We start from the raw sequence: 14,468 nt of genomic DNA on the forward strand, positions 1-14,468 counted from the left end.
AGGGCACCAGGGATCACTCCCCTTCTCTTCTTGAAAATCATGCCATAATATCATTTGCATCCACCTGAGTATGCAGACGAGGCTTCGGTTTAACATTTCATCTGAAAGACAGCACCTTCATCAGTGGAGTACTCCTTTGGTACTGCACTGGAGTGCCAGCTTAGATTTTTGTGCTCAAGTCTCTGGAGTGGATCTTGAACCCATGACCTTCTGACTCAGAGATGAATGTTACCAACTGAGCCACAGCTGAAATCCATGAGCATTTATTGCTCATCCCTAACAGCCCTTGTGAAGGTGTTGAGAAGAGCCCTCTTCTTCAACTGCTGCAGTCAACGTGGTCTATTCCTTCCACGGTGCTGTTAGATAGGGAGTTCCAGGATCTTGGCCTAGTAATGATGAAGGAACTGCAGTATATTTCCAAGTCAGGATGGTGCATGACTTGGAGAAAACCTGGAGGTGGTGGTGCCCCCATGTGCCTGCTGCCCTTGTCCTTCCAGGTAGTAGAGGTTTTGGGTTTGGCATGTGCTGTCAAAGAAACATTGGCAGGTTGCTTTAGTGCATCTTATAGATGGTACACACCACACCAGTGGTGGAAGAAGTGAATGTTTCAGATGGTGGATGGGCTGCCATTCAAGCGGGCTGTCTTATCCTGGATGGTGTTGAATTTCTTGAGTGTTTTAGGAGCTGCACTCATCCAGGCAAGTGGAGAGTATTCCATCACACTCCTGACCTGTACGTTGTAGATGGTAGAAAGGCTCTGTGAGTCAGGAGGTGAGTCACTTGCCACAGAATACTCAGCCTCTGATCTGCTCTTGTAGCCACAGTATTTATGTGGCTGGTCCAGTTAAGTTTCGGATCATTACTGATTCTCAGGACAAAGCCTGGCTTGGGTATAAAATTAAACCCAACCCGGCCCCGACCCAACCACAGCCAACCTGAACCCAACCTGGGCTCGAGTCTTCCAATTTTTTTCATGCCCGACCCGACCCAAAAATATCAAAAATGTTATTAGTACAGAAAGAAAATCACGTCAAAAGATCGATTAAAAAGAAAACAAAACAAAACCCAACCACAGTCAACCCAAACCCGACCCAAGCCTGAAAGCTGGACAAGGAATATAGACCCGACCCAACCTGAACCCAACATATGTAGTCAAAGGGAGTCAAAGTCAAAGGTGGTTATAGATTCTCCAGTTGGAGATAGTCATTGCCTGGCACTGGTGTGGCATGAATGTTACTTGCAACAGAGCCCCTGACTGAATGTTGTTCAGGTCTTGCTGCATGTGGGCATGGACTGCCTCATTATTCAAGGACTTGCAAATGGAACTAAACACAGTGCAATCACCAGTGAACATCCCTATATCTGACCTTATGATGGTGGGAAGGTCACCGAGCCGGATTTGGTGTTGTTAATGATACAGAGAGCAGAGTTTGAGATAAAAGGTTGATGGACAGCGGAGGATGGAATGTTGGGCAGCAAAGTTTATTAATAGTCAAGTCTGGAGGTAACAAATTCATAGATGAGGTTTACAACAGCAGATGGGGCTAAGGCATGGATGGCAATGAGTGATATAATGGAGGTGGAAGTGGGCGGTGAAGGAGCAAATATGGGATCAGATGCTCAGCTCAGGATCAATCCTGAGGTTAGTGCCAAAGTATGCATATCACAGTATTTTGCCCATCAACCTGTTTTCCTTTTATTTCTTGCCCACACCTTACAGTGACACAATCCATTAGCTCTTTACAGTACCCCACATACACAAATAATTCAGAAAGGTATCCATTAAAGTTGAAACTTTAGGGCTTTGCTCAACAAATCACTGCACCTACTGGCAACCTTGGCTGCAGGTTAGTCCATGTCTGTCACTGTGTGTGGGTGCCTTTAAGTTACAATGTTACGAGAATACATTCCTACTTGCACTAGATAACACAGTATACAATGGAACAGATGACCACAAAAATTAGAGCTCTTGATGTTTTTGTAGGAGCCATCCTTAGTTACAAGAACATGGAGGGAGTAGGGGAAACCAAAGGCCTCCCCATACTTTATGGGTAGGACAATCGCACTTCATACTCACTGCCACATAGATATTCACACAACCACACAAACATCGCACACAGTATAATTCAACCTACATACTGTTTGAAGTTAAATCTTGCAGCTAGAATTCTATTTTCTTTCGTTTCTGACATTACAGGCCTGGAGGAACAGTTTGCACTTGACAGCACCACACATGACCTGGTAACCTTGTTTGTGCCTTAAACTTTCTATGATTCTAACACATTCATCAGTGCTTGCAAGCATCGGTCCAGCTACACATGCTGAAGGATGAGGTTAGAGGGCTTCACGAGGTAGTACTGGGTAAACACTGGCATCTACCCAGCAATGTGGAAAATTGCCGAGGTACGTCCTGTGCACAAAAAGCAGGACAAGTCCAACCTGGCCAATTACCACCCTATCAGTTTATTCTCGATCATCAGCAAAGTGATGGAGTGGGTCATTGACAGTGCTATCAAGTGGCATTTGCTCAGCAATAACCTGCTCACTGACACTCAGTTTAGATTCCGCCTCAGGATCACTCAGCTCCTGACTTCATTACAGCCTTTGCTCAAACATGAATAAAAGAGCTCCAGAGGTGAGATCAGAGTGACTGCTCTTGACATCAAGGCAGTATTTGACCGAATATGGCATCAAGGAGCATTAGCAAAACTGGAGTCAATGGGAATCAGGGAGAAAGTTCTACACTGGTTGGAGTCATACCTAGCACAAAGGAAGATGGCTGTGGTTGTTGGAAGTCAATCATCCCAGTCCCAGGACATCACTGCAGGAGTTCCTCAGAATAGTGTCCTTGGCCAAACCATCTTCAGCTGCTTCATCAGTGACCTTCCCTCCATCATAAGGTCAGAAGTGGGGATGTTTGCTGATGATTGCACAATTTTCAGCACCATTTGCAACGTCTCAGATACTGAAGCAGCTCATATTCATATGCAGCAAAACCTGGATTACATGCAGGCTTGGGCTAAGCGGCAAGTAACATTCGTGCCATACAAGTGCCAGGCAATGACCATTTCAAACAAGAAAGAATCTAACCATCTCCCCTTGATGTTCAATGGCATTACCATCGTTGAATCCCCCACTATCAACATCCTGTGGGCTACCATTGACCAGACACTGAACTGGACCAGCCTCATAATTACTGTGGCTACAAAAGCAGGTCAAAGGCTAGGAATTCTGTGGCAAGAACTCACCTCCTGTCTCCCAAGTGCCTGTCCACCAAACACAAGGCACAAGTCAGGAGTGTGACGGAATACTCTCCACTTGCCTGGATGAGTGCAGCTCCAACAACACTCAAGAAGCTCAACACCATCCAGGACAAAGCAGCCCGCTTGATTGGCATCCCATCCACCACCTTCAACATTCACTTTCTCCACTATTAATGCACCGTGGCAGCAGTGTACCATCTACAAGATGCACTGCAGAAACTCACCAAGACTCCCTCGACAGCACCTTCCAAACCCAGACCTCTACCACCTACAAGGACAAGGGCAGCACCACCACCTGCAGGTTCCCCTCCAAGCCACACGCCATCCTGACTTGGAATTATATCACTGTTCCTTCACTGTCATTGGGCCAAAATCCTGGAACTCCCTTCCTAACAGCACTGTTGGTGTACCTACACCCCAAGGACTGCAACAGTTCAAGAATGCAGCTCACCACCACCTTCTCAAGGACCATTAGGGATTGGAAATAAATACTGGCCTAGCCAGCGACGCTCACATTGCATGAACATATGAATAAATCCAAAAGGCATGCAGGAGTAGAGGAAGCAGTAATGCTCCAGGTCGAGGTAAAACTCCAGGTTGCAGCAATGCACCAGGTCGAGATTGTGGTAGACCTGAAGCTAGTTCAGGAGCCTGGAAGTCCTTGAATGTGCAAAGGAGAAATATAGAAACAGAAGTTGATGTTAACGAGCAGGAAGATCAAGAGTTGTACTCAGTCAGAGAGCAAGAAAAAGAGCACATGGAAGATGAGAGGAAAAGGAATGAAGATATAATCCCAGCACCCACATAAAAATGAAAGTTGGAGATTCACATCTTACTTTCATCATTGATACAGCTACAGCAGTGTCTGTTATCTCAGGGAAGTGCAAGAAATCCCTAAGTCACATTCCCTTACACAAAACTGGTGTGAAACTGACTAGTTATTCCAATAACAATATTCCAGTGTTAGGTGAAGTTAGTGTTTGGGTGGAATTTGATGATACATCCTATTACTTGCCAGTGGTAGTAGCAGGTGGGAACAAAATCTGCCTGATGGGATGAAATTGGCTTCAGAAAATACGTTTAAACTGAGCAGATTTATTTACAGTAGGAATCAGTAAGAGTACGTCTGACATTGAGGAAGTGAAGACTGATACATTTTTAGCAAATGAGTTACCTGTAAATTACTTTATATATACAAATGACATGCCAGTGTCTGCCAGAGAAATTTGTGAAGAAACTCACAAAGATGTGGTGCTCAGTAAAGTATTCAATTATGTCATGAATGGCTGGCCTAAAGAGTGTGATGATGAGAAACTGCAGGAGTATTTCACATGTAGAAATGAACTGAGTGTAAATCAAGCCTGTTTCCCATGGGGTTTAAGAGTCATTATTCCACCAAGGTTTAGGGAGATTGTTAGAAGAACTTCGTTAAGAACACACTGGGATAAGTCCATATGAAAGCAGTAGCAAGAAGCTATTTTTGGTATCCAAAGGTAAACAGAGATATTGAAGAGTTGGTGAAGTGTGTCTCAGAATGAGAAATGATCCAAGCAAGGTTCATTTCATTCCATGGTCAAACACAAGGAAACTGTGGGAATGAGTACATGTCAATTTCTTTGAAGTGGAAGGTAAAGAGCATTTTGTTTTGGTCCATAGCTCTAGCAAGTGGATAAATGTTGAGTCAATGCAGTATACCACAAGTGCTAAAACTACTGAGGTTTTGAGAAGTTGCCACAGACGTTCGTGTCAGATAATGGTCCACAGTTTATCTCTGAAGAATTTGAAATATTTCTGAGTAAGAATGGAGTCAAACACACTCTAACACCACCCAGTGACCCAGCATCAAATGGTGCTACAGGCAAAATGTACAAATTGTGAAGAGGTCTTTGCAGAAGCGTTTGCTCGGTAACAAGCTAGGCAGTAATTTCCATGTTTCTCTTTGACACAGGCGAGACAATTTTCTGTTCTCTTACAGAATAACCCCAAAGTCTACAACAGGTTGCTCACCTTATGCGTTAGTGTTTAAACACACTCCCAGGACAAGGTTTAGTTTGCTTAAGCCTGATGTCAAAAGCAAAGTAAGAGAAAAGCAAGACAGAGCGAAGATAAGTCATGACACATGCGACATGAAAGTTCAGTGGTCGTCAGAAGGTCATGGTGAAAAACCACTGAGGTGATAAGGAGATATATGTGTTTGGAGTCGTTGTAAAAAGACTAGGTGCATTCACAAATCTAGTGAAGATTGGAGAGAAACTCCATCAGTGTCATGTAGATTATTTGCTTGAAAGAGGAAATCTGACAAAGGGAGAGCGTGAGAATCTCCTATTGTCCAATTCCTACAGTCCCAAGCTAAAGTTGGAAAGAAAGTGCAAGTCACAAAGAAACAGAAAGTTTGCCGAAATCACAGAATCTACTGGTACAGCAAAGTGAGTCAGGGTCTTTGATTCAGATAATCAATCAATTTCACAGTTCTAACCATTAAGTGGAGTTGGTAGTCAAAGTCAAAGTTCAGGCTTGACACAGTCTGAGATGTTAGGAGAGCAGAGTCAAGTTAATGGAAATGAAGGAAGATAACCAGACAGGTTAATTGAAATATGTAGAACAGAAGAAGAAATAAGTTATTCTTTTCGTTACTTCTTGTCAAATGATATTTTTGTTAAAGACATACTAGTGTTAAGGAAAACATTTTTCTTCAAGTAAATTACTTTGGAAATACTGGTCATATATGTTTTAGTTGTGATTACAGTAACAGCAAGCATGCAACCCAACCTGTTAAATTTTCAGGTACTTTATTGTGTTCTAGGAAATTATGTACCTGTACCAGTGTACATTAAAATGTATATGTTTGTTCAAGTGGGGAAGCAGTCTGGTATAGTGTAATAGCTGAGCAGTTTGTTATACTGCCCTCTCTGTTGGGGAGGTATAAATAAAAGTTCAACAATGGCTGCTTACAGTAAGACCTCATGTTTGACTTACTCGGTGGTGAATACACGTGTCACAGAAGTAATAAGAGCATTCCTACATTATAACGGTGATTACACTTCAAAATACTTCATTGGCTGTAAAGCAATCTGTGATATCCTGAAGTCTTGAAAGGTGCTAAATAAATGCAGGTCTTAAATGTTCCCACTGCTGCTATGGAGGCTTTGAGGCCAAAATTCCAAGAAGCAGTCAAAACTATTTTCATTGGAAAACTATTACATGCAACCTAAAGTAAGGATTCAATGAAGTCATAAACGTCCAGTGTTCTGTAATCCGAGTAGGATCAAGAGGAGATACCCTCCAGCTTTGGCAAGCATGGAGTGGCACAAAACAGTTGGCTGGTGCTAGCTCTGTAGCATCCAATAGCTTTGCACTAGTGATAGGAGATGCCACCTCTAAATTCAAAGACCTCCCTATGACTCCAGCAAAGGAGACCTCAGATGCTCATTCAGATACATCAAAGTTAGTCTCAGGTACAAGTTGTGGACATTCTGCATCCCCTGCAACTTGCAAATTGGCTTTGCAGGTCCCACAAATACTTATTCAACAGCCACATAGCCACCCTTTTCACTCCTATTTTCTCTGCCCTTGTTCTCCTGAAAATGTTGGCTCCCTCAATGGGGTGCATTTGTATAGGCACCACACACCCTTTGATACCATACTCAAGTATTTCCTAAATATGGAATGCTGACAAGTTATTTAACCAAGGGGATATCACAGCTGAGCTCAATTCTGCCCCCTACTGATGTCCATATATATGCCCTTGGACCAACTGTAAGGTCACCATGGCCATCCCCATTCTCATTGAGATCTGTTATTTCAGAACAGGCTAAGGTTCGAATATGCAATCTTTCTAGTCTGTATAGCTCAGCTACCATTGATGAACATGCTTATCCTTCAATAAGGCCTTAACAACAAAACATTTGCTTTTCCTTCAGGTTTCATTAATTTTCTTGATAGGAGTAATTCTTAGTGTAGTACAAACATGGGAAAATGGTGGGGGGTGGGGGGGGGGGGGGGCGTTAATCTTTGAGCCTGCACAAGTCTTGGCAAATCTCACCTGCTAATGGCACATCTCACAAACCTGACATCAGTGTAGCCACAATTTTTTCAACATGGGCTGTTGGTGTATGAGATCACCCTCAGCCAGCAGATCCTGAGAAAATTACCCCAGTAGTCTATTAGCATTTTCTAGTGATGCATCATGTTCACACACATTCATTGTTTTGATAAAATGGCCCAAATAGACTCCTATGTTACATTGACAGCTTCACAATTAACTACCATACCTGTGTATTGGTCTTTATGGCAGTCATTAGGTGTTCCAGACCTCTTTGTCTTTCTGAAATCATGGAGTTCTGCAGTAATTTTTCCTCAAGCCCCTAACGTACATGACAGAGATTAAAATTTCAGGAACAAAATACAGCAATGAATAAAAACAGCATGAGTTTACCTCAGCTCAAGTTGTTATTATAATTTTGTTTTCGATAAGGTTATGCCAGGCATGGGTTTATGGACGAGTAGTTACTTTGGACAAGACCCCAACTCCAGCAAAAGAGTTAATACTGCTTTAGTAAGGCATTGCAAGCAATTGATTTATCATGGAGCTCCACTTTGGAATTTCATGTAACCAATGCTTATGCTCTGGGATTGGCTGTAGAATCAGCTAGAGGCATGTGATCTTGCAATTGATACATGCTGCAGCCAATATCGTAGCTGAGACACGCTACATGCAGTAGATAAATGCTCCTCCTGATCCTGTCCAACAGCTGATTCTACAACTGAAATATTCTGCAGTTGATACGCAGGAAAGTTGAACCTACAGCTGATGTATCCTGCAGCTCACTCCACAGCTGACATGCACAACAATGGATTCTGGGGCTGAAATATGGTGCAGCTGAAACACACAGTAGCTGATCCTACAGATGATATACAGAACAGCTGAACTGATATGTGATACAAGTAAAACTGCAGCTAATGCGAAACATGGTTCATCCTGATGCGCAAGTCCAGAAATACTTGTGTGTGTGCCTGGAACATCAAGCAAATACATCATTGATGAGGTCTATTGGGCAGCACTCAATTGTCAGAATCTCCATGTGCAGACCAGCTCATTAAAATGGCTTATAATGTATTGACTTTGGATCTACATTCAATGGCATTTTACTGTATTGTCAATTGACTTTTCAGACATCGTTATTGTTAAATAAAAATGTTAATATATGATGTCATTAGGTTTTCAGATTTAATAATCACCTGATATTTATGGTGGAATGTTGTCAATAATAATTATGACAATTATAATTTGAATTACATGAAAATAACTATTTTAGAAGGTAGTTGCACTTCATTTAAAAAAGTTAAAATTAATTCCCAATCTTATACGGAACCACCAATATAATATTGGTATGGAATTTGATGATGAACTATATTTTTCTCTGCCTTAATAAATCGATCATATCTTTTTGCCTTACTGCTCGAGATACTGAAAAAAATATCTGGATGGAAATTAATGGATTTCAAGCTATTTAATAAAATAAAACACTAAGCAAAGCAGTCCAATTCTTTGTAGTGGCTGCCTTAGTGCCAGTTGTCTACTTTACAGGTTTAGCATCGATTGCTGGAAAATCTTCCTATTCTCAGTAAATGAAGGGGAGAAGGGATTTCACAGCCTAATTTTTTTTCCTCCTCTGAAAATACCTGCATCAAAATTGGGTATTTAGAGTTACATTCTGATCTATACTTGATGACTTAATGGAAAAGAGAATTAGGTCGGGTGTAAAACGAGCTGCCGTTTCGCTATTGCCCATTTTGTACTATTGCCCGAGTCATTTTCACCTCCATAATCTTCAGTCTTAATTGTCACATGACTGATCAGTGGTTTTATAGAATAAGGCACTAATGAAGAAACTATCAGATGACAATGGAATGCTTCATGAGATACATTCGTTTCTAAAGAAAAATTGCATACCTGTTCGGGTGTGTTTACTGTTGTTAGAATCCTCCGCTCCTCCCGGAGACAATTTGCAATAACAGATGCCATATGCAAAGGGTTTCCCAGATACTGCACCTGTAGCATAAAGGAAATGCTAACGTAGAGACAAAATATTCAAACTCACGGCTAGCACAACAGGCAGATTTTTTTTATATGACTTGCACCTCCATAGTATTGGAATTGGGAAGGAGTGATCCAACAAAGTCGACTATTATTCCCCATGTAGATTTCTTCATTTTTCACATTATTTAACACTATCCAACTTAGGACAGGAAGAAAGATCAGTCTGGGCCACATACGTTTTCATAATTGCTGTAATGAAATCGGACATATACCGGCGATGCTGATGATGAGAGGTTGCCTACTGCTTAGGAACGTGGCTGTAGGACTTCCAAGAACGACCCCTTCACAGAAGAGCCTTAATGGGAAAATGGCCCTATGTGGAACTAAGGAAAACCCTCCTAATAGAGCAAATGTGCAATTACGGCAAGAGGCAATGAACAAAGTGAGTGCAGCCACTGTTTTTTTCTCATGTTTGCACTTGCTGCTGTTCAATATTCAGTCCGTTAACACCTATTCTGTACTAATGCTTTGTCTTTCAACACACCATTAACATATCGTTTGCCTTTGCTCCATGACCTTTTGGTCAGCTATGTGGCCTTGTCCAATCTGCACCTTCTCCTTTGTTATCTCTTGCCCCACCCCCACCTCACTTGCTGATAACCTGTAACATTTTTAATATTTGTCAGTTCCGAAGAAGGGTCACTGACCCAAAACGTTAACTCTGCTTCTCTCTCCACAGATGCTGCCAGACTTGTTGAGTATTTCCAGCATTTCTTGTGTTTACCCCAGTTTAAGTTCTTACCTTACAATTTAATGCTAAGATCATTTGTTCATATTGTATTTGTAGAAGGCTACCCACAACATTCACAAAAGCACATACTAGGAGAGGATCACTTAACCTCTGCTCTCTCAACCGGGATTATAAATGGATTCTGGAAATAGGCACATCAGAGAATTGGCCTTCCTGTTTTTACACAAGTTTGGATCAAGCAACATATCTGGGTTTCCTCCGGGTGCTCCGGTTTCCTCCCACAGCCAAAAGACTTGCAGGTTGATAGGTAAATTGGCCATTATAAATTGCCCCTAGTATAGGTAGATGGTAGGAGAATATAGGGACAGGTGAGGATGTGGTAGGAATATGGGATTAGTGTAGGATTAGTATAAATGGGTGGTTAATGGTCGGCACAGACTCGGTGGGCCGAAGGGCCTGTTTCAGTGCTGTATCTCTAAATCTAAATCAAATCAAAATCTGTAAATGTGGAAAATTGCCCAGTTATGTCCTGTACACAAAAAGGTCAAGTCCAACCCGGCCAATTACTGCCCAATCAGTCTACTCTCGATCATCAGTAAAGTGATGGAAGGTGTCACTGACAGTGCTATCAAGCAGCACTTGCTTAGCAATAACGTGCTCGGTGATGATAAGTTTGGGTTCCGCCAGGGCCACTCAGATCCTGACCTCATTACAGCCTTGGTTAAACATGGATAAAAGAGCTAAACTCAAGAGGTGAGGTGGGAGTGACTGCCCTTGATAACAAGGCAGCATTTGACCGAGAATGGCATCAAGGAGCCCTAGCAAAACTGGAGTCAATTGGAATCAGGGGGAAAACTCTCCGCTGGTTGGAATCAGCACAAAGGAAGATGGCTATGATTGTTGGAGGTCAATCATCTCAGCTCCAGGCCACCACCGCAGGAGTTCCTCAGGGTAGTGTCCTAGGCCCAACCACCTTCAGCTGCTTCATCAATTACCTTCCTTCAATCATAAGATCAGAAGTAGTGATGTTCACTGATGATTGCACAATGTTCAGCACCATTCAGGACTCCTCAGATACTGAAGCAGTCCGTGTAGAAATGCAGCAAGACCTGAACAATATCCAGGCTTGGGCTAATAAGTGACAAATAACAATCGCGCCACACAAGTGCCAGCCAATGACCATCTCCAACAAGAGAGAATCTAACCATCTCCCCTTGACATTCAACGGCATTACCATTGCTGAATCCCCCACTATCAATATCCTGGGGGTTACCATTGACCAAAAATTGAACTGGAGTAGCCATTTAAATACCATGCTAGGTCAGAGGCTAGAAATCCTGTGGCAAGTAACTCACCTCCTGACTCCCCAAAGCCTGTCCACCATCTACAAGGCACGAGTCAGGAGTGTGATGGGATACTCTCCACTTGCCTGGAATGGTGCAGCTCCAACAACACTCAAGAAGCGCGACACCATGCAGGACAAAGCACCCCACTTAATTGGCATACCATCCACGAACATTCACTCCCTCCACCACTGACGCATAGTGGCAGCAGTGTGTAACATCTACAAGAGGCACTGCAGCAAAGCACCAAGGCTACTCAGGCACCCCCTCCAAACCTTCCTCTACCACCTGGAAGGACAGGGCAGCAGATGCGTGGGAACACCACTACCTGTAAGTTCCCCTCCAAGCCACACGCCATCCTGACTTGGAACTATATCGCCATTCCTTCACTGTCGCTGGGTCATAATCCTGAAACTCCCTTCTGTATTGGGAGTATTGTTCTGTATTGTTCTGTACAGCCGTGTTTAATGGTAGATTCCTGAATGCACGCTCTGGCAGGAGACCTCATCTGCTAAAAGCACAGATTGGGAAGTCAAGGATGCAATTCCCATTATTTTCTATCCATTCAAATTTAGGGTGGGTGTACCTACCCCACATGGTCTGTAGCGGTTCAAAAAGGCAGCTCACCACTACCTTCTCATGGGCAATTAGAGACGCGCAATAAATGCTGGCCTCGCCAGCGACGTCCACATCCCATGAAACGAATAACAAAAAATGAAATGATTGACTAAGGTTATTTTTAGCAGGCCATACATGACATTAACCTCATTACTAGCCATTGTGTCCTATTATGTGATGATCAAATGTTTTAAATAGAAACATACAAATACAGCATGTGATCTTAAGGAGTAAGAAGAGCACAACTGAGTCAGTTCATTGCTGCCATGGAATGCTGATAGGGAACAGCTGGTTTCAGCAGCCTTGGATTAGGGTGGAGAAAACCCAGCCAAAGTTGTTGTCCCTGACCACCATCCATTGACGTCTGCTGAAATGTGGGAACTTGGGCATGTAGAAAATGGTTAGAATATTGAACTGTGCTATCACCAGCAGTTGAGATGAATAGGATAGATGCATTTAAGGAGAGGGTAGATAAGTATACATAAGGGCACTGGAGGGAAATAAACTTGCAGAACTATAGGGCAGCGACCCGGGTTCAATTCTGGGTACTGCCTGTGTGGAGTTTGCAAGTTCTCCCTGTGTCTGCGTGGGTTTCCTCCGGGTGCTCCGGTTTCCTCCCACAGCCAAAAGACTTGCAGGTTGATAGGTAAATTGGCCATTATAAATTGCCCCTAGTATAGGTAGGCGGTAGGGGAATATAGGGACAGGCGTGGATGTGGTAGGAATATGGGATTAGTCTAGGATTAGTATAAATGGGTGGTTCATGGTTGGCACAGACTCGGTGGGCCGAAGGGCCTGTTTCAGTGCTGTATCTCTAAATCTAAAAAAAATCTAGAATAGGGAATTGGGATGACTGGATTACTCTACAGAGAGCCAATATGGACTTGCTGGGATGAATGGCCTCCTTCTGTGCCAAAATGATTCTCTGACTCTAAGGAAGAAAGCAGTAGAAGGATATGCTGATACAATTAGATGAAGTAGGGTGAGAGGAGGCTTACATAAACACCAGCATAGACCAAATGGGCTGAATGGCCTGTTTCTGTGTTGTAAATTCTATGTAATAGTACTAAGACTGCTTTGATATTGTTATGCAGTTAAGACAATTTGGTTTGAAATGAATTGGACTCAACGCACAAAATGGTGAGTAGATTAGACTGGGACTTGAGAATGGCTTCCCTGGAGATACTGATATCGTAAACGTGAGTGAGAGAAACCCTAAATTTGAATGGATAGAAAATAATGGGAATTGCATCCTTGACTTCCCAATCTGTGCTTTTAGCAGATGAGGTCTCCTGCCAGAGCGTGCATTCAGGAATCTACCATTAAACACGGCTGTACAGAACAATTATACAACTTAAAGGAATTTATTTTGCCATTCAGATTCATCTGGTACTTGATTAATTGTGTTGATAACAGCTTCACACTTGATAAAATATCACAGAAGCGATTTAAAGAAAAGATAATGGCACATAGAATTAAGTGGAATGTAGCCCTATGGATTGAGAGATGCTGAAGGTAGAAAGCAAAGTGTAAGGAAAAAATAAGATTCACAGACTGGAAAGATGTTGAGTGCTATTTCACAGGGATTTGGGTGGAATGTTCAATTTTCTATACACATAAATGATCTTGGCTTATGAATTGAGGGAAAGAACAGACTTGTTTTTAAACATTTCAGAAGAACACAACGTAGCTGCAGTGAAACCTTGTTTACTGACCAACAAGGATTATTTTGGGCTTTCAGCTCATTACTGGCTAATGTGGTCAATAATACTTGACTTTTCCAATCAGATACATGATGCCTACAAAATAGGCTGAAAAAGTAACTATTTAAATGTCAAATGGAAAGGTTTTTCCACTTCACTGACACATCAATGAACTTGGTTATTATTAACATTCAGAATTTACCCTAATATGACTGTCACTATGCTGAAAGGGAAAAATCAAGGACAGCCTCCAACACTATTCAATTCTGTAGTAAAGTTAGCCAGTGTGAAAATAAAGATATACTATTCATTTTAAGCTACAAAAATATCTCACTGTTTACTGGTCGCTTATTAGATAATCCCCAAGCACGGGTGCAGGTAGAAAGCAAAATTAGATTAGAGATACAGCACTGAATTGCTGTACGCTAAGGTCTAGGTCATTGTGCTGCTGATGGATTTAAATGATTGTAGCATGCAGCCAGCGCTAAGCATGCTGTTAAGTAGCTGCATGCCTGAGCAAAGGTCCAAAATCATGAGAGGCTAGCATGAGTTCTAGCTATCCTGCACTGTATAAAAGCAGCCTGCACCTCTTAAGGAGAGGGACAGTAGCAACATGGATACGGAACAGGTTGAGTGACAGGAAACAAAGAGTAGTGGTTAATGGATGTTTTTTGGGCTGGAGGAAGGTTTGTAGTGGAGTTCCCCGGGGATCAATGTTGGGACCCTTGCTTTTCCTGATATATGTTAATG

The 14,468-nt window shown here is 42.4% G+C and overlaps 1 protein-coding gene across 2 annotated transcripts in view; it reads right to left on the minus strand.

Annotated features, from left to right (window-relative positions):
- The window catches only part of LOC137372151 (signal transducer and activator of transcription 4-like), a 107,007-nt gene that overhangs the window by 55,100 nt on the left and 37,439 nt on the right, over positions 1–14,468 (minus strand). Inside the window, exons 4-5 of one of the 2 annotated variants that reach the window (XM_068035652.1) lie at positions 9,217–9,315; positions 7,535–7,627 (exon numbers count right to left, since the gene is read on the minus strand). The exons of the other annotated variant lie outside the window; for it this stretch is intronic. Coding sequence (XP_067891753.1) covers positions 7,535–7,627; positions 9,217–9,315 — 192 coding nt within the window. The remainder of the gene's footprint in view (positions 1–7,534; positions 7,628–9,216; positions 9,316–14,468) is intronic. 2 annotated transcript variants of the gene reach the window in all.

This window comes from Heterodontus francisci, chromosome 7, assembly GCF_036365525.1.
Source record: "Heterodontus francisci isolate sHetFra1 chromosome 7, sHetFra1.hap1, whole genome shotgun sequence".
In the NCBI taxonomy this organism is placed as follows: Eukaryota; Metazoa; Chordata; class Chondrichthyes; order Heterodontiformes; family Heterodontidae; genus Heterodontus; species Heterodontus francisci.